This window comes from Anolis sagrei, chromosome Y (genome assembly GCF_037176765.1).
Source record: "Anolis sagrei isolate rAnoSag1 chromosome Y, rAnoSag1.mat, whole genome shotgun sequence".
NCBI lineage: Eukaryota > Metazoa > Chordata > Lepidosauria > Squamata > Dactyloidae > Anolis > Anolis sagrei.
In genome coordinates this window covers 75,844,527-75,864,916 of record NC_090035.1, presented here as the reverse complement: position 1 = coordinate 75,864,916, position 20,390 = coordinate 75,844,527, and the positions used below count along the sequence as shown (strand labels likewise).

The following is a 20,390-nucleotide window of genomic DNA, read 5'->3' as shown; positions in this document are numbered from 1 at the left end:
TCGAATCCGGGGAGAGCGCGGATGAGCTCCCTCTGTCAGCTCCAGCTCCCCATGCGGAGATATGAGAGAAGCCTCCCACAAGGATGATAAAACATCAAAAACATCCAGGCATTCCCTGGGCAATGTCCTTGCAGACGGCCCATTCTCTCACACCAGAAATGACTTGCAGTTTCTCAGGTCACTCCTGACACGAAAATTAAAAAAAGCCGGTTGGGTTTTCGGTCCATTGTTCTGATCCGGCAGGGCAGCCCCAATGAAATTTTTTCCAGCTGCTTTTGAAATGTCCCTTTTCTCCACTTGTCCTTCAGTTTAGTTCAATTCCTGCCAATGGAGTTCAAATTGCAAAAAAATAAATAAATTGCAAGTAATGCAATGTTGGACCTTCCCAGGAAGCTCAGGCAAAAGCAAAGTGCTGCAGCCTCTCCTAGTTTTGTGTGTCCATCCTCCTTAATATCTTTTGTCCTGTGATGTTGCTCTGCCACACGTCTGTGAAATGTTGGAGGATATGAAGTTCTAGCAAAAAATAATAATGAGGATCAGCATGCATTTTCCAGGCCGACGGTGCAGGGAAGAGTCTCTTTCGGACTGAATACGTTTTCTGCTTTTTCCTCGGACTTAACTGGGACGTAGCAGTATGGTTTGATAGCAGCAAGGTTCGCCTCGAAGCCCTTTGGGAGATTTGGTGGTCTTGGGTGACCACAGGGTTGCACAAAGCCGGCCTTTTTGCCGTGGCTGCTTCGGCTGCGCCAGGAAGCCCATCGGCTGAGGCTGTGCCCTGGCTTCTCGAGCAGCCCGGCTCCCAATTGGCACCGCTGCCACTTCCGTTGGATTTCAGATTGGACCTGAGCAAAGATGAAGAAAATATAGTGCAGGCCTTTTAGAACTTTTTCCACTTGGGGACATTTTATTACATAGAATTATAGAGTTAGGAGAGACTCCAAAGGGCATCTAGTCCAACCCCCTGCAATGCAGAAACAGCACAATCAAAGCACTCCTGACAGATGGCTGTGAAGATCCCTTACCTTGCCAGCCGGGGTGGCAGGGCCTAGGAGAGACAGGCTAGGTAGTTTCAGCTTAGAAAGCCTGGCAGGGAGCGGCAGGAGCCATTTTGGTTTAGGGAAAAGCTCCAGTTCAGAGAGGGGGAGTGGCCTAGGCCTGGGCCAGCCCTGAAACAGCCAGGATTGGTTTGTTAAAGGGGGGCGGAGTTAGACTGTTGGAGGGAAAGTAAAAAGCTGCTTTTAGTCAGTTCAGTTCAGTTCTGGTTGATGTTAGAGTTAGGGCAGGATTAGAGAAGCTTGTAGGAGTTCCTGATTAGAATAGGCAGTTTGCCTGAAGTTTGCACAGTGAAGTAGGCTGTGGCAAACTGGTTACAGCTATTTAGTGAAGAAATAGCTGGGTTTTGAAATAGTAACAAAGATAGAACCATTCTCTCATGCAACCGATACGCTTTTAAGAACAAGAACACCTTAATTGTAACAGCCAAGCCTATTCAACTGCATTCGCTTTATTCTGTAACTTCTATTCAATAAACCTTTCTTGTTATTTTTAAAACTTAAGCCTGAGTCACGTGCCATTTGTGGATTTAGTCCCTTTTCTTTTTAATTCAACCTCAACCTGTTTCCCTTCAAAGAAGCCCTCCTAAAGACACAGTGTTTGGTGGTCCTAGAAAAGCCTTTCTAGTATCTTTAAATAGCTAGAGGGTTCTTGTTCATTTGATTTATGGTGGCAGCGAAGAGTTTAAATAAAGAGACATCCCCTCAAGTGTTATCTAAGTGCCAAAGTGGTGTGAATTCCTTATTAATTGGTGGGTCAGCGGTGGGATTACTTTACCCCCTGCCCAAATATCATAAAGGAGTTATTATAATGGCCATCCAGCTTCTGTTTAAAAGCCTCCAAAGAAGGAGGCTCCCATTACTTTTGATTACCCGCTATGAAGGCTGGGGATAATGGAAACGGCAACCCGACAACCCTGTGCTTTAAGGAACTTAGCCACTCACCTCTTTATTGACAAAGCAGTAGAGTATGCTCACCAGAAGGCCCTGCAGGTGATTGAAAAGAAAGGATGATAAGATTTAATGGATCTACGCTTCAAGCTTGTACTGGCTTCCAACCAGCATAACTATATGAAACATATCTGTCAGTCAAACAAACCCTGAGTTAGATAGACCAATGGCTCCTATATGTGGGGAAGCATTCAAGGTGTGCCCCATACCTGGAGGGAGTTGAGGAAGAGCTCAAAGAAGAATTTGACGTATCGCAAGGTGCCTTGAGCCTGCTCCTCGGTGACCAGAGCAAACACCACTTCGTGGATGCCCAACAAGGGGATGAGGGTCAGCGTTGACTTGGCCAGCCTAAAGATGGGGAAGAGGAGGAAGAACATCAAAAGCTGTAATCACCATCACCTAGTCAGGTTTCAAGGTTGTTAGTCCACATGTCTCATACTCAAGGCCTGCAGGCTGAATCTGGCCCTCCGTGTCATTTTATGTTCCTGTTGGGGTTCAGCCTCCGTGTGAACCTGGCCCTCAGCTTCCGTGTGAACCTGAACCTGATTCTTTGATTGTATTTCCTGATGCAACTGAACAGGCTACTGAACATGTATTTTCCCCTGATGGTTTGGAAACTGTTGATTCTGAGGGCAGTTGCTGGGAAAGTGAAACTACACATCCTGATGAGAATGTTTCAGAATCAAACGGTGATAACTCTCCAGAGGAGCTAACGCCTGCCTTTTTTAATGAGGATAGAAGAGTACAGATTTGGAAAAACAGGAGTGAATCACAGAGCCTGCGAAGGTCAAGTAGATTAAAGGAAAAGGTGGCTTCCAAGCCTGGAGGCATGTCCTGAAACAGTTTCTTTAGTTTTAAGTGTCTCCCCCCCCCCCCGGGCTGTCTCGTTAGATCAAGCATCGTTTAGACTGAGGCATTACCTTGGCAGAGTTCCCATTTTCCATGGCCTACATTCCCAGAGGCTTCTAGTTTCCAAGTACGGTTAGTGAGATGCTAACAAGTTCCAGGTTTTTATAGTGTTGCTTTTGGAATTTTGATCTAGTTCAGATATATTCCTGACTGCTGAGTTTTACTGTGGCTTTTTGACTTTGCATTTTCCTCTATTTTGTAACCATTTTTCATCAATAAAAAAGGATTGTTTTTTTCCCACAGTCAAGTGTGGTGGATTTAATCTTATGGTCTCATTTCCTGATCTTGGTTGCAACAGTTCCCTCCAAATGCTGGACCACAACTCCTATACTCCTTCTCATTAGACATCAGGAATAGAGCTGATGGGAGTTGTGATACAGTGACATCGGGGAGACTGCAATTTATTCTGTCAAATCAGTGTTGGATGGTGTTGCAACTCAAAGTAGGCTTCACCTTGCTCCCAAACACCACCACACAAGAGCTGTAGATTTTGTAGTTTATTGAAGAAAAACAGAGTCAAAACATAGAGTAAGCAATGCAAAGTTCCAAAGACAAAGGTTAAATGCAAAAGCACAATTCCAAAGATCCATAGGTAAAAACATGAAGCAATGATCAAACAAGAGTCCATGGTAAAATAGTGAAACACAAGACCCAAAAAACCCCAAAGTGTGCTGCTTAAAACCCAAAAGGAAGCCCAAAGTATGCTGCTTAAAGCCAAGATTAATCCATAGAAGCTTTCATGGAAAGAGCCACATTGAACTGACAATTTCTCTTTGTCAGCCAGAAGCCTAAATACCCTTTTGTTGGGGTTCAGCCTGTGTGTGAACCTGAACCTGATTCTCTGATTGTATTTCCTGATGTCAATGTAGATGTCAATGTGAATTCTGAGGCCAATTTAGATTATGATGGTTTGAGTAGTGAAAATCCTACAGCCTTGGAAAGTGAAAGTCAAAATTCCCATAAGAACATGCATTCCGAGCTGAGCGGAGACATTTCACTCTCTTTTCCTCCCAGTCTTAGTTCTCCAAAGAATCTGACACTTGGTCTGCCTAATGAGGATAGGCGGGGGCAGATTTGGCAGAGCCGGGGAGAAGCACAAAGTTTACGTAGGTCAGCTAGATTGAGAGAAATGCAAACAAAAACTTCAGGCGTGTCTTGCAATAGATTTCTCGGCCTTAAGTATGCCTGGCATGAATGCAGCTTCAGACCAGGCATCGTTCCAGATTCATGTGCAAGCTTTTGCAGGTCTCCTGATTCAAGTGGCCTTATTCCTTGGAGGTTTTCTAGTTGTTCCAAGTACGGTTAGTGGATTGCTAGAGGTTCCAGGATTCGGCAGTTTTGCTGTGGGTTTTATGATCTTGTTTATGGACATTTCTTGTTGCTGATTTTTACTGTGACTCTTTACCTTTGCATATTTCCTCGATTTTGTATTCATCTTTCATCAATAAAAAAGGATTATTATCCTGAAGTCAAGTGCGGTGGATTGTTGTCTGAGGGTCCAGTTCCCTGCTCTGGGTTGCAACACCTTTGCCATCATGAAAGCATTACGATGACCTTTCGCCGACTTGGCTTCTTTCTTGCTAGCTAAGCGAGAACTCCTCCTGACCCTCCAATCTAAGCGTTCTTGCCTGCTCATTAATTCACTATCTTCTTTATCAGTTTGGTCCAAATCACTGTGGGAAGGCTGAGCAGGCGAAGACAACTCCACCTGGCCGTTATCTAACTCACTGGCATTCCTTTCCCTTGAGAACTGACTTGTCTCCTCTGCTGCACTGTCTGAGAGAGGCACAGAAAGAGGCACAAGAACAGGCCCAGAAATCTGAATCCCATCATCCTCTTCTGGCTCACAAGGCTCACAGGGTTCAGTGTCAGACTCAGAATCAAACTGAGCCACAACAGATGGATTCCAGCGGCTATAGCAGCTATTCTGATACTTGCAGGAACACCTCAGCAAGTGAGAGTCCAAAAGTGGCAGGCTCAAACCCAGAACCTCAATCAGTGGCTGGTACCAAATGAGAAACTCCCTCTTGGACACACTGAAGACTGGGCAATTGAACAGATTGGGTTTGGTGGGCATTGACCTTGAGTGTGGGAGTTGTAGTTCACCTACAGCCAGACAATGATGGATCTGGACCACACTTCACATGAATATTCCACATGCCCAAATATGAACACAGATGGAGTTTGGAAGGAATAGACCTTGACATTTGAGAGTTGTAGTTGCTGGGATTTATAGTTCACCTACAATCAAAGAGCATTCTGAACTCCCATGACTAAGGGAAAATATTGGAAGGGTTTGGTGGGCACTGTCCTTGAGTTTAAGAGTTGTAGTTCACCTACATCCAGAGAGCACTGTGGACTCAAACAATGATAGATCTGGACAAAACGTGGCACGAATACTCAACATGCCCAAATGTGAACACAGGTAGAATTTGGGGAAAATAGAGCTTGACATTTGAGAGTTGTAGTAGCTGGGATTTATAGTTCACCTACAATCAAAGAACATTCTGAAGCCCACCAACAATAGAATTGGGCCAGACTTCCCACACAGATCCCCCATAACCCACAGAAAATACTGTGTTTTCTGATGATCTTTGGCGACCCCTCTGACACCCCCTTGCGACCCCCCCCCCCCCGGGTCCCTACCCCCAGGTTGAGAAACACTGCTTTAGCATAAAGCCATTGCAAATAATGAAAAATTATATTACTTTCCCTTCCCAAAATACAATGCTTGATAAGAATACCCCACAACCCAAAGTTTGTTCCGTACCGCATTTTGTAATCCGCATAGCGCATCTGTTGTGCCTGGAGCTTGGAAACCAAGATCTTGATAACGCGGATGAAGATCACGAAGTTGACCTGGGAAATGGGGAAAAACAAAGAATCCAATTTGTCAAAAACTGGTTTTGGGAACGAGAAGAACCAATCCTCCCATTTGCTTTAGGGCAGCTTCTCCACTTACGAAGATGGCTAGTAGGATAGGACAGCGAATGATCCACCAGTAGCCCATGTTATCATTTCTCTCCCAGCATCTGAAAAAAATAGTGAAAAGATATCAGAGAGAAAAGGTGATTAAAGTCACCTTTGAGACATCACTTAGGGTCATCTACATTGCAGATCAATATCACTTTAACTGATGTGGCTCAATGCTATGGAATCATAGGAATTGTAGTTTGGCGAGGCATTCTGACAATCCGTTAGGGTCTGGGTTGTTGTAGGTTTTTTTCGGGCTATATGGCCATGTTCTAGAGGCATTCTCTCCTGATGTTTCGCCTGCATCTATGGTAAGCATCCCCAGAGGTTGTGACCTCACAACCTATGAGGATGCTTGCCATAGATGCAGGCGAAACATCAGGAGAGAATGCTTCTAGAGGACCACACAACTTCTGAGGATGCTTGCCATAGATGCAGGCGAAATGTCAGGAGAGAATGCTTCTAGAGGACCTCACAACCTCTGAGGATGCTTGCCATAGATGCAGGCGAAAGATCAGGAGGGAATGCTTCTAGAGGACCTCACAACCTCTGAGGATGCTTGCCATAGATGCAGGTGAAACGTCAGGAGAGAATGCTTCTAGAGAACCTCACAACCTCTGAGGATGCTTGCCATAGATGCAGGTGAAATGTCAGGAGAGAATGCTTCTAGAGGACCTCACAACCTCTGAGAATGCTTGCCATAGATGCAGGCGAAACGTCAGGAGAGAATGCCTCTAGAACATGGCCATATGGCCCAAAAAAACCTACAACAACCCAGTGATTCCAGCCATGAAAGCCTTGGACAGTACATCTGTTAGGGTCATCTACATTGCAGATTCAATGCAGTTCGATATCACTTTAACTGCTGTGGCTCAATCCTATGGTATCATAGGAGTTATAGCTGGCTTGTTGTAGTTTTTTTGGGTTATATGGCCATGTTCTAGAAGCATTCTCTCCTGACGTTTCGCCTGCATCTGTGTCAAGCATCCTCAGAGGTTGTGAGGTCCTACAATACATAGGAGCTCTAGTTTGGCAAGGCATTCTGACATCTGTTCCATGCATGTAAACACTCTCTTGCTACTAAAAATGAGATCCAAACTTCCTGGTTGTGCGAACATGGCATCAGTAGATCTCAAAATATAAGCAGCTTTGTATCGTACAGACTTACTCGTGGTTTTCGTAGAGATACCTCACAATCACCCAAGGCAGGACGAAAAGGATTGGAGACCCTGAACAGAAAGATAGACTAACATCAATCATTGGCCTCACGTTAAGTCTACGTTTATTTATTTATCATGTCAGGAGCAAACCAAACAGTTGTATTGCCATTTTTAACAAACAAACAAACAAAACACAAAGTTTGCAAGCTTGGTAGTTGATTAAATGTCCTTTGACCAGTATCTGGCCACTTGGAGAGCTTCTGGTGTTGCCGCAAGGAGGCCCTCCTTTGTGCATGTGGCAGGGCTCAGGTTGCATTGCAGCAGGTGGTCAGTGGTTTGCTCTTCTCCACACTCGAATGTCGTGGATTCCACTTTGTGGCCCCATTTCTTGAGGTTAGCTCTGCATCTCGTGGTGCCAGAGCGCAGTCTGTTCAGCGCCTTCCAAGTCGCCCGGGTGAGTCTCTCATTTGGTATCAGCCATTGATTGAGGTTCTGGGTTTGAGCCTGCCACTTTTGGACTCTTGCTTGCTGAGGTGTTCCAGCGACTGTCTCTGTAGATTTTATAAAACTATTTCTAAGTCTACATAATGGGTGCAATTAACGCCTGATGCACAACAAAGCTTCACCTCCTTCCTTTTCATTTTCCCATGGCATAGATTGCTTCTTTGCAGTGCTTTTGGGAAGCAAAAGTGACACCGCTCACATCTAATTCACTGTTATTTTCTTAGATTGTGTATACATGCATGTATGTGGCATATTCAGCTCTGCATGGAGCTGAATTTAAAGATGATTAGGGGATTTCAATAGCTGCCACAGTGGTGAAGCAAGGTTCTCAGAATCTACACCAGGCTTGGAAAGTTGTTGTTGTTGTTGTTGTTGTTATTATTATTATTATTATTATTATTATTATTTTACAACACTGGGCCTGTAATAATTGTCTTTCCAAATAGGATGTGCACCTTGTGCCCAGCGGGAAGCCAGGGTGCCACGGAAGAGTCCCTCAAGGATTTTCCGGAAGAAATGGTCTTTAGATGGCTTGAAAGGTTTAACAAAGTCCTTTATTATTGAACAAATTAAACAGATATTTCTCAAATCTTCAGTGAGTCAAACAAATGCTTCAAGGCTTTAAATCAACTGGTGGCTTCCTTAATCTTGTCCACAAGGGACAGGCAACTGTCTTCGTTAATTGTTCTTATACTTTGAGAGGAAAACCCTTTTTTAACCTCTCCCAGGCTGTCTGTTATCTAAGCTTTGTTGGTGTGGGATCTACTACCGATTCCAAGCTGCGTCTTGGTACTGAGTAAACCTACCAGACAAAGCTTGTAGATTCTCCAGCTGGAGTTCTTTGGGTCTGTAAAGCTGTTTTCCCTCTGGAATTTCTTTAAGACCTTAGGGCTGTTTCCCTCAGATGCTGTAAGGCTGAGAGCCTGCAGAGCTTTGGGAATTTCCCCCCTGAATGTCTTGAGAAATGAAGCTTTTCTGCAGGCGAAGCTTGTCCACGTCCTCTAACTTAGCTTTCCTCACTAAGACTAACTAAAAATGGCCCCCTCTTCCCTTCCCGGATCTTTGTTGCCAGCGTGATGTCTCTACTCTTTACTATTTTATCGAGATTGGACATTGCTCTCCTCCCAAGAAGGAAGCGTCTTCTGATTTCCTGGCCACAGTCTGCATCTGCAGTCATCTTTGCGCCTAGAAATAGAAAGTCAAAGCCATGGTCTTCCCTGTAGTCACCTACGGATGTGAGAGCTGGACCTTAGGGAAGGCTGAGCGAAGGAAGATCGATGCTTTTGAGCTGTGGTGTTGGAGGAAAGTTCTGAAAGTGCCTTGGACAGCGAGAAGATCCAACCAGTCCATCCTCCAGGAAATAAAGCCCGGCTGCTCATTGGAGGGAAGGAGACTAGAGACAAAGTTGAAGTCCTTTGGCCACATCATGAGGAGACAGCAAAGCCTGGAGAAGACAATTATGCTGGGGAAAGTAGAAGGAAAAAGGAAGAGGGGCCGACCAAGGGCAAGATGGATGGATGGCATCCTTGAAGTGACTGGACTGACCTTGAAGGAGCTGGGGGTGGTTACGGCCGACAGGGAGCTCTGGCGTGGGCTGGTCCATGAGGTCACGAAGAGTCGGAGACGACTGAATGAATGAACAACAACAACTTCCCTTCCCATCTCCCTGGGAGAAGGGGCGGATCCAAACTTAACAATGATAGACAGGTGGCTTGCCCTATGACTGCAAACCAAAGGAAGCCACCTTTTTGCAGAATCCCTGAAACTTTGGAATGCATGCAAACATTTAAAAGAAAGAAAATAAAAGTTGGAGCTCATGGTACAGACGTACCAGCACAATAAACATTGACAAAATCACAATTTGCAGTTGAAAGATTGTGATTTTGTCAATGTTTATTGTTTCCTTATTATTATTATTATTATTATTATCATTATTATTATTATTATTAATCATTATCCCATTGGGACATGGCACCAGCCGCCAGACTCACCCCATCCAAGTAGCAAATAGCCTAGGAAATAGCTCTCTTCAGAGAAGGCCAGGGGTCCCAGCAAGTTGTGGAGATAGAGTCCTTCCACCAGGAGCCAGTAGTAGTTTGCACAGACGCAGTATTGGGTGAGGACCTGTGCCAGGCGACAGCTGGCCCCAGCCTGGACATGGCAGATGGAGAGAAGAGAGGACAGATCTTGAAATCAGCACTCTATCTGTCATTACGTGGAAAGCTAAGGAGTTGCATTACCTCCCCACAAAGGAGACATTGCAAGGGGGGCAAAAACTGTTTTACAAACTATATATAAGTGAAAATATGTATGTAGTTATATATGTTTGTTTGAATCACAAAGGCTGCTACATGGCTTGATGGCTCTGGAGTACGCATACCCTTCATTATATAACAAAAAATATGGATGGGATTTGTTTGGGTGGGGCTGATAGAGAATGGTGAGAATTGTAGTCTGAATCCACATCCAGAGAGCTGCATGATTCCCACCCAGGATGGACCAAATGGGTGGGGGTTGTCAGGATTATTTAGTTATATATGCGTGTTTTTCAATGTGCTTCTATGTAATTCAAGATGGATTCTATTCAGTTCAATTGCGTATTAGAAATACTGAGGTTGTGAAACTGTAACCTTGACAGAAATGAGATAACGTGTTTACTGGCTGGGAAGAAAAGGGAGGAACTGATCTCAGTCAGAAGTCAGATAAGCAGATGTTCAGAGACTGTTGTTTTTGCCTAGAAGTTCCTGTCTGTAGCTTGCTGTGAATAGACGTGTGTAGATGTACTTAGTAAACTTAGTGTTCTGTTGTAACTGGAAGTCTGCAGAGTCCTGATTTCTGAACACAGTGTCTGCTGATCTAGCAATCCTTCCGCTGGCGAGCATCAATACTCTGACAGGGGTTTGATAGAGGATTATGGGAGTTGGAGTCCATCTGAGAGCTGTGCGATTTCCACCAACAACCAAATGAGCAGCTCTCCTCCTAACTGATCAACTTGCTTTCCAGACCGCATTTCCCAGCACCCTTACTCCTTCATTAGGCAGGCCAGGGATGATGGGACTTGTAGCATAACAAGAGGGCTGAGCCATCTGACTGCTCTCCAACTAGGTTCAAACTGGGATGCAATATCACCACCAAATGTGGATCTGGTACCTGTGCCATAGGAAAGGTAGAGAAATCTCCTTCCTTCTGGAAGTCTTCAGGAAAACGGAGCCGTAAAAGTGCATCCCGGGCGAGGATGGAGATGGCGCGCAGCACGTAGGACAGGAAAAGGTTCATGTGGATGTAATTGCGGATGCACCGAAGTTTCCTGGGGAGGAAGAATTGAGAAGACAAGCTATGACAAAATCTGTGTCAATACAGCCCGGGGTTTCTCTTGATATTTGTAGAGAAAACCCAGACTTTTCTAACTGGAGCACTATCAGAAAAGGGACAGAGAGTTTCATCTATGCTGATGATTGCGCCATCACAGCTCAAGCAGGGAGCTTTGAGATGGCTGAACAGAAGTTCTCCGAAGCTCTAGGTGCCCTTACTGCCTATTACAGGGAAAACCAGCTGATCCCTAATCCATCTAAAACATAGACATGTGCCTTTCACCTTAAGAACAGACAAGCATCCCGAGCTCTGAGGATCACCTGGGAAGGAATCCCACTGGAGCATAGCAGCGCACCCAAATATCTGGGAGTTACCATGGATGGTGCTCCGACCTACAAGAAGCACTGCCTGAATATCAAGCAAAAAGTGGGCGCTAAAAACAATATCATACGAAAGCTGACTGGCACAACCTGGGGATCACAATCAGACACAGTGAAGACAACTGCCCTTGCGCTATGCTATTCTGCTGCTGAGTATGCATGCCCAGTGTGGAACACATCTCACCACGCTACAACAGTGGATGTAGCTCTTAATGAGACATGCCACATTATCACAGGGTGTCTGCGCCCCACACCACTGGAGAAATTACACAGCTGGTATTGCACCACCTGACATCTGCCGGGAAGTTGCAGCCGATAGTGAAAGGACCAAGGCAGAGACATCTCCAGCTCATCCCTTGTTTGGGTATCAGCCAGCACGTCAACGACTTAAATCAAGAAATAGTTTTCTAAGATCTACAGAGACACTCGCTGGAACACCTCAGCAAGCGAGAGTCCAAAAGTGGCAGGCTCAAACCCAAAACCTGATACCAAATGAGAGACTCTCCCCTGGGCACAAAGAAGACTGGGCGACTTGGAAGGCGCCGAACAGACTGCGCTCGGGCACCACGAGATGCAGAGCCAACTTTCAGAAATGGGGCCACAAAGTTGAATCCACGACATGCGAGTGTGGAGAAGAGCAAACCACTGACCACCTGCTGCAATGCAACCTGAGCCCTGGCACATGCACAATGGAGGGCCTTCTTGCAGCAACACCAGAGGCACTCCAAGTGGCCAGATACTGGTCAAAGGACATTTAATCAACTACCAAGCTTGCAAACTTTGTGTTTTGCCTGTTTGTTTGTTTGTTTGTTTGTTTGTTTGTTTGTTTGTTTGTTTGTTAAAAATGCAATACAACTCTTTGGCTTGCCCCTGACATGATAAATAAATAGAAAATGTAATCAGTGGAAAGGTGAAACCCAGATTTCTTTTTTTAAGCTTGTGAATCAAGACTAAACCTCACAACCTCTGAGGATGCCTGCCATAGATGCAGGCGAAACGTCAGGAGAGAATGCTTCTGGAACATGGCCATATAGCTCGAAAAACTTACAGTAACCCAGCCATTCCGGCCATGAAAGCCTTCGACAACACATCAAGACTAAACACTAGATGGCACTAAGTCAACTGAGAACTAAAACCCAATGAGCGAAACAAGAAGCAGCAGTGGTCAAAACAGCACAAAAAATACATGGCGAAATTGTGAAAATATGGGCATATCAGTACTAGTGCTGGCTGGACAGCAGCAAGTTCTATTAATCAGTCTCGAAAGGATAATTCTTTAGCTGTCAGTATGAGAATTCTTGTTATATTAGCACCATCACTGTCATGATCATCTTATTTTATTCTATACAGCTTTTCCTCCTATAGTAAAGGTAGTCCGTGGTCTGGTTATATCCCGTATAGACTACTGCAATGCGCTCTACGTGGGATTGCCTTTGAAGACTGTTCGGAAGCTTCAAATGGTCCAACGGATGGCAGCCAGATTGTTAACAGGAGAATAATAATAATAATAATAATAATAATAATAATCCTTTATTTATACCCCACTACCATCTCCCGAAGGACTCAGTGCGGCTTACAAGAGGCCAAGCCCAAATACATCAGTAAAAACAGCAACAACAGCAATACAGACAATACATAAACAAAGCAATAAAGAGTAACAATAACACCACGACGCATTAAAAACCTATGGCAGGGCCAAATGTAATAATTAAAATTTTAAAAAATGCTGGGCATGACAAGGTGACATATAACTAGGATAGGTATTTGGAGAGAGATGGAGCAATGATCCTAGATCATTAGTAAAGTGCGATTAGGGACATGTTGCTTAGGGTTTCCTTATTCTGGGAACCATGTTTTCAGGCTCCTCTTAAAGACTGCCAGAGTTGGGTCATACCGAATGTCCTTGGGGAGCGAGTTCCAGAGTCGAGGGGCCACCACCGAGAAGGCCCTGTCCCTCGTCCCCACCAATCGCGCTCGCGATGAAGGTGGGATCGTAAGTAGGGCCTCTCCAGATGAATGAAGAGATCATGTGGGTTCGTACACAGAGATGCGGTCACGCAGTAGGCGGGTCCCAAACTGTTTAGGGCTTTGTAGGTAAGCACCTGCACCTTGAATTGGGACCGGAAAATGAACGGCAGCCAATGGAGCCCCTTAAACAGGAGGGTTGACCTCTCCCTGTAAGGAGCACCAGTTAACAACCTGGCCACCTCCCGTTGGACCAGTTGAAATTTCTGGGCCATTTTCAAGGGTAGCCCCAAGTAGAGTGTATTACAGTAGTCCAATCTGGAGGTGACTAAAGCATGGGCCACCCTGGCCAGATCCGCCTTCACGAGGTACGGTCGCAGTTGGCACACAAGTCTTAGTTGTGTAAAGGCCCTCCCGGCCACCACCGATGCCTGAGCTTCAAGCGTAAGTGATGAGTCCAGGAGGACACCCAAACTGCGGACCTGCGACTTCAGGGGGAGAGCAACCCCGTCCAACACAGGTTGCAACCCTATACCCCGATCCGGTTTACGATCGACCAAGAGGACCTCTGTCTTGTCGGGATTAATCTTCAGCTTGTTCGTCCTCATCCAGACAGCCACATCAGCCAGGCACTCGTCCAGCACCTGAGGGGCTTTCTTGGAGTTGGAGAAGCACTCAGGGAGCATACAACTCCTCTGCTGTGCCAGCTTTACTCTCTGCCAGTTTGCTACCGGGCACAATTCAAAGTGCTGGCTTTAGCCCATAAATGTTGGGACTCAGCCTGTGATTGAACCTGAGCCTGTGCTTGAGTGTTTCGGTCTCCTGATGTTTCTGTGTGATGTGGGTAATGAGGAGGGAATTCAATCCCCTGTTGCTTCTGATGTGGGGGATGCTGGGACTGACTCTGAGGTGCAAGATGGAGACACTTTGGGCAAGGAGTTTCATGCAGACAATGGCAGAGAGGTTTCGGTGCAAAAGGCAGATTCTCATGAGAATGTTTCTGTCAGGCCTTGGGATAAAGGTTTACTCCCTCCGTCTGTGAGTTCTCCAGATTCTAGTTTGGAAAACTGTCTGACACCTGCTAGAGTTAATGAGGAGTCAGACAAGCAAAGTCAGCGGCTGGAGATTAGCCAGAATCGACAAGAGGCCCAATGTTTACATATATCCAAAAGAATTTGTCAATTAAAGGCAAAGACTGGGGGAAAACGAAACCAGTTTTTGGGATTAAAGGTTTGCCTGTAGAAAATCTTGTCAGATCAGGCATCATTTGGAAACCAAGTTTTTGTGCCATGGAAGTCTTGTTCAAGGGATGTTGTTTCTGTGGAGTTTTTTAGCCTTTTGAATTGTCTTTGCATCCTGCTTAATTCCTGTCTGGATTAATGCTATCTTGGATTGCCCGTATTTCTTGTGTGGACATTGCTTTGGGTTACTATTGTTTATGGACTAATATTTTTTGGAACCTGCTGATTTTCTTATAAGCATTTATTTCTGCTGGCTATTTACCAAGCTTTAATAAAAGAAGATTTGATTCATGTGGTGTGTTCTAAGTCAGAGGGCTTCTTCTGGTCCTGGAGTGCGATAAAGCCCTAAAACGTTCTGGCCCAATTTACTTTTCCGAACGCATCTCTCCTTATGAACCATCTCATCCGGGGAGGCCCTGCTCTTGATAGCACCCTCATCACAAGTACGTTTGGTGGGGATGAGAGACAGGGCCTTCTCTGTGGTGGCCCCTCGGCTAAGGAACGCCCTCCCTAAGGAGATTAGATCGGCTGCCTCACTCTTAACGTTTCAGAGACAAGGTAAAACATGGTTATATGAACAAGTGTTTACAAATGCAAAGTAACTGACATAGGAAATGGAATCACTCGACAATGGAACTTGGACAACGTTATTTAACTAGGAAACGCTGATGATAATGATATTGGTTTTTATTGCTTCTATTGTAGTTTTATACTGTTTTAATGTTTAATTTGTATTTTATTGTTATGCGTACTGACTTGTAAACTGCCTTGAGTCGCCGATAATGCTGAGAAAGGCGGTATACATGTATAGTAAATAAATAAATAAATAAATAAATAGTTTCCCCTGACATTAAGTCTATTTGTGTCCGACTCTAAGAGTTAGTGCTCATCTCAATTTCAAAGCCGAAGAACCTGTGTTGTCCATAGACACCTCCTAGATCATGTGGCTGGCATGATTGCATGGAGCACTATTACCTTCCTGCCTGAGTACCTATTTATCTACTATGAGTACCTATTTATCTACTCATATTTGCATGTTTTTGAACTGCTAGGTTGGCAGAAGCTGGGGCTATCAACAGGAGCTCATAGCATCTTGCAGATTCAAACTGCCGACTTTCCAGTCAACAAGTTCAGCAGCTCAGCGGTGTAACCCGCTTGCACCACCACGACCCCCTTCTTCCTATACTGGAACTCAATGGCAGAACTATTGCCGTATCATCATCATCACTTATATATGGCCTTTCATTCTATAGAAGGAGAGCTAATGCTATATCATCATCATCAACACTGTTATCAACATTATTCTTTTCTATATGACCTTTCCTCGTATACTGGGACTCAATAGCAGGAGAGCTATTGCTATATCATCATCACCATAATCATCATCATCATCACCTTATTATTATTATTATTATTATTATTATTATTATTATTATTAATTTAGATAAGGCCTTTCCTCCCATATTGGGACTCAAGACTCTTAATTGAATATTAAAACCAGAACAAATTAACAACATTCAAATATATCAGTCTATATATGTTAGGAATTGTGGGAGTTGAAGTCCAAAACACCCGGAGGGCCAAAGTTTGCCCATGCCAGGTCTAGGACATATTGTTTGAATTAGCTCTGATTCTGGGAATGCCCTGGTTTAAATGTACAGCCTCAGTTGAAGTCTCAGACGTGGCAAATATTTTTATTTATTTGGGTCCTCTCCATGTACCTGAAGGTGGACAGCAGGGCCAAGGCCACCAGCAAAGCCATCAGAGAAACGGAGTAGCCCATGGTGTACATCAGCCGGAACTGCTCTAGAATCCACAAGCGCTTCTGGAAGAAAATCAGAAGTGTTATATGGTATCTGTATTTTGCATATAAGCACCTAATGAGATATCTTGGAGATGGGACCCAAGACTAAGAATTTACACTCACCAATGTTTTGCCTACACTTCTACAAGTCCTGGCATCCCCTAACCGGCATAATCAATGTTGAAAGATGCTGGGAGTTGTAATCCTGCAACGTTTGGAGGGTTACATAATTGTCAACCTTGCTCTAACCCAATGCATGTACCTGGAAGGGAAGGTCTTCGGGGAGGTCCTCACATTGGGAGTGATCGCGCCAAGGATGGCCTGTCTCGTCTTGCACCCACTGCCCGTCTGCCCCACATTTCTGGAACACGAAGCCATCTTGCACTGCAAAGAAAGCAGCCAATAGCGAAAGGACCAAAGCAGTGGCATCTCTAGCTCATCCCTTGTTTGGGTATCAGCCAGCATGTCAACGACTTAAATCAAGAAATAGTTTTCTAAGATCTACAGAGACACTTACTGGAACACCACAGCAAGCGAGAGTCCAAAAGTGGCAGGCTCACACCCAGAACCTCAATAAATGGCTGATACCAAATGAGAGACTCCCCCCTGGGCACACAGAAGACGGGGCAACTTGGAAGGCGCTAAACAGACTGCGCTCTGGCACCACGAGATGCAGAGCCAACCTTCAGAAATGGGGCCACAAAGTGGAATCCACGACATGCGAGTATGGAGAAGAACAAACCACTGACCACCTGCTGCAATGCAACCTGAGCCCTGCCACATGATGCACAATGGAGGACCTTCTTACAGTAACACCAGAGGCACTCCAAGTGGCCAGATACTGGTCAAAGGACATTTAATAGAATACCAAGCTTGCAAACTTTGTGTTTTGTCTGTTTGTTTTGTTCTGTTAGAAATGTAGTATAATAGTCTGGTTGCCCCTGACACGATAAATAAAATATGGGTTGTCAAGCCAGACTCACCTTGCGGATACCAAGGAAGATACCAAGGACAGGGAACCTTGGCCGTGCTGTTGGGGAGGGCATCATCCCAGCAGGCATACATGTCGAAGGTACGGTTGCACACCAGGCCTGGAAACATATCAAAAGAAACAAAGGGATTATTTGCAAACTGACGTCCAGCGGAGCCGACGGCTTGAACAGGAGATGGGGGTTGTTTTCAATGGCCATCAGAGAGACCCCAAGACTGTTGCTACCTGAGGCAGAGGGGAAAATTCACTCTCCTTTCCCACCAAGGTGGAAAGTATTCCAAGTGTTTATATATAGGCTTTAAAAAGTATGGGATCTCACTATACGACGGCCTGCATATTCCCTAATTGTCTCAATTTGGCAGGGACAATCCAGATTAATTCTCCAACATCCTACTACTACTACAACATAATAATAATCTATATAAATAAAAATGTAATGTTCGTTTGTGGGATTAAGAGAACTCAAAAACCAGTGGGCGAATTGACACCAAATTTGGACACAAGACACCAAACAACCCAATGTATGTCCTTCACTCAAAAATTTTGTCATTTGGGAGTTGTAGTTCTTGGGATTTATAGTTCACCTACAATCAAAGAGCATTCTGAACTCTACCAATGATGGAATTGAACCAAAGGTGACACACAGGATTCCCATGACCAACAGAAAACACTAGAAGGGTTTGGTGGGCATTGACCTTGAGTTTGGGAGTTGGAGTTCACCTACACCCAGAGAGCACTGTGGAAGCAAACAATGATGGATCTGGACCAAACTTGGTACAAATATTCCATATGCCCAAATATGAACACAGATGAAGTTTGGGGGAAATAGACCTCGACATTTGAGAGTTGTAGTTACTGGGATTTATAGTTCACCTCCAATCAAAAGAGCATTCTGAACCCCACAAACAACAGAATTGGGGCAAATTTCCCACACAGAACCCCCATGACCAACAGAAAATACTTAAGGCCATCCAGTCCAACTCTCTTCACCAGGGCAAGAAAATCTAATCAAAGCCCTCCTGACAAAGAGCCATCCAGCCATAGATAGATAGATAGATAGATAGATAGATAGAGATAGATATGATTCACACACACAGAGAGGTATAATATCATAGATTTGAAAGGGGCCCCTAAAGAAGGACAATTATATGTTGCATGTTCCAGAGTAGGCAAAGCAGACACTCCCCACATCAACACTGACATCAACAAGAAATACTGTTTACCCACAAGCAGAAAGAAATTGCATAGATTAGAAACCATTACTTTATTTTCCAGATCACCAGACTGGGCCACAGCAACGTGTGGCAGGGGACGGCTAGTAATAAATAAATAAATACATACATACATACATAAATTACATTTGGAGGAGCCCAAAGCTAGGCAAGTTATTTTGGAAAGGGAGAAAGGAAATCCTTCAAGAAAATGTTTCTTCTGGTTGTTTTAGCAGTGGGAAAATTGCAAAATGGGGCAACATTGAGCAAATGTTGTTGGAAGTTTGGAAACTAGCGACAGAAAGACATTCTCTCACCGGTGGGCTGCGGATCCTCAGACATCTTGCGGATGCAGTTCGTCTGATACTGCTGCCACACTTCAAACATATCTTTAGCTGAGTTTCCAGGGGAGTTAGCCTGAAACAGAGAAGGGGAAAAAATTACAATTTGATATAAGGAACACCATTTTACTGTTGAGTGATTTCAGTGACTGCAAGGATCGTGGGTTCGGAAGCCTGGCATGTCTAGCTTTCCTGAAGGCCAAACCAGACACAGGCAGGTTAGAATAGGCATGGGCAAACTTGGGCCCTCCAGGTGTTTTGGACTTCAACTCTCACAATTCCTAACAGCCTACCAGCAGGGTTTGAAAAACTGTGTACTAAGTATAAAGGTGATTCCCAGCCTAAGAGTGCAACAATATCATTACTAGACCATTGTAAGATGGATCTTGGTATCCACGGAGGCTCCAGAAACCAAAACCCAGTGGATACTAAGGGTTCACTGCAATTACTGTAGGAATGTTTTCACTTCAACTGGAATTATGGAAAAGCAGAATGCAGGATGGAATTCCTGAGCAATTAAAGAAAGGAATAGAATGAAACCTCCTTGCTCCTCATTTTCTTACCTCTGCTTTCTTCTGGAGCAAGACACACAGCAGAAGGAGTCCCAGGGATTTCGGCATGCTTTTGGTCCAAGAGAGGCATGAGGACAGGGAGAGGCATCCATCTCAGGGCTCCGTCTCTAGCAGGCTTTGGGACTCTCCATTCACACCCATTTCAAGTTAGAAGGAAGCTTTCTGGGGAGATAAAATAACATCAAAGGAACCTCTCAGCTCAGCAGTCCTTAGTCTTGCTTGGTTGTTTTATAATTTCAATGCAGACGACATAATGGACTTTCCCTATCTCTGGTAGACCCCAAGCCATCAACCACCCCTTCTAACATTTCACAGAAGGAACAAAGCAACATCAGAGTGTGGTCACAATGGCAAAAGTTATTCATGAGAAGGAATAGAATCATCATCATCATAATCATTATCATTATTATTATTATTTGTTCCATAAGAAGAGTAGTACACAGCAGACAAGATCACTCTGCTGGCTGTTGTATTGGCTCACACGTTGGACACTTCCGAAATGTCTAGGACTGTGTGATGTATCAGCAAATAATGCGTGCCAGTAAGGTGGTCTTCTGCAGCTGGCAGATGGTAATTTTGTCAGTGTCGATTGTTATTAAGTGCAGGCCAAGGTCTTTAGGCACTGCACCCAGTATGCCGATTACCACTGGGACCACTTTACTGGCATATCGTTCAGCTTTTCCAGTTGTTTCTCTTCAATCCTGCTATCACCTGGGATTGCAACATCGGCAATCCATACTTGGTTTTTTAACACAATTGTGTTGTTGTTGTTGTTGTTGTTGTTAAATTGATGAGCTCTGAGTTAAATTCTTTCTTCTCCTAAAGCAGTGGTTCTCAACCTTCCTAATGCCACGACTCCTTAATACAGTTTCTTATGTTGTGGTGACCCTCAACCATAACATTATTTTTGTTGCTACTTCATAATTGTAATTTTGCTACTGTTATGAATCAGAATGTAAATATCTGATATGCATGATGGATTTTCATTCACCGGACCAAATTTGGCACAAATACCCGATACGCC

At 44.5% G+C, this 20,390-nt stretch overlaps 1 protein-coding gene across 1 annotated transcript; it reads right to left on the bottom strand.

Moving 5' to 3' along the window:
- Window positions 1-504: 504 nt before the first annotated feature.
- LOC137095384 (gastric inhibitory polypeptide receptor-like) lies at window positions 505-19,459 on the bottom strand (the record flags this gene model as incomplete). Its single annotated transcript, XM_067461990.1, has 13 exons — window positions 505-842; window positions 1,998-2,039; window positions 2,213-2,351; window positions 5,683-5,771; window positions 5,875-5,944; window positions 7,054-7,114; window positions 9,541-9,700; window positions 10,700-10,856; window positions 16,169-16,272; window positions 16,514-16,635; window positions 17,235-17,342; window positions 18,771-18,870; window positions 19,358-19,459. Coding segments are annotated over 13 exons (1,560 nt in total), but the record flags the coding sequence as incomplete, so codon positions are not given.
- Window positions 19,460-20,390: the final 931 nt, after the last annotated feature.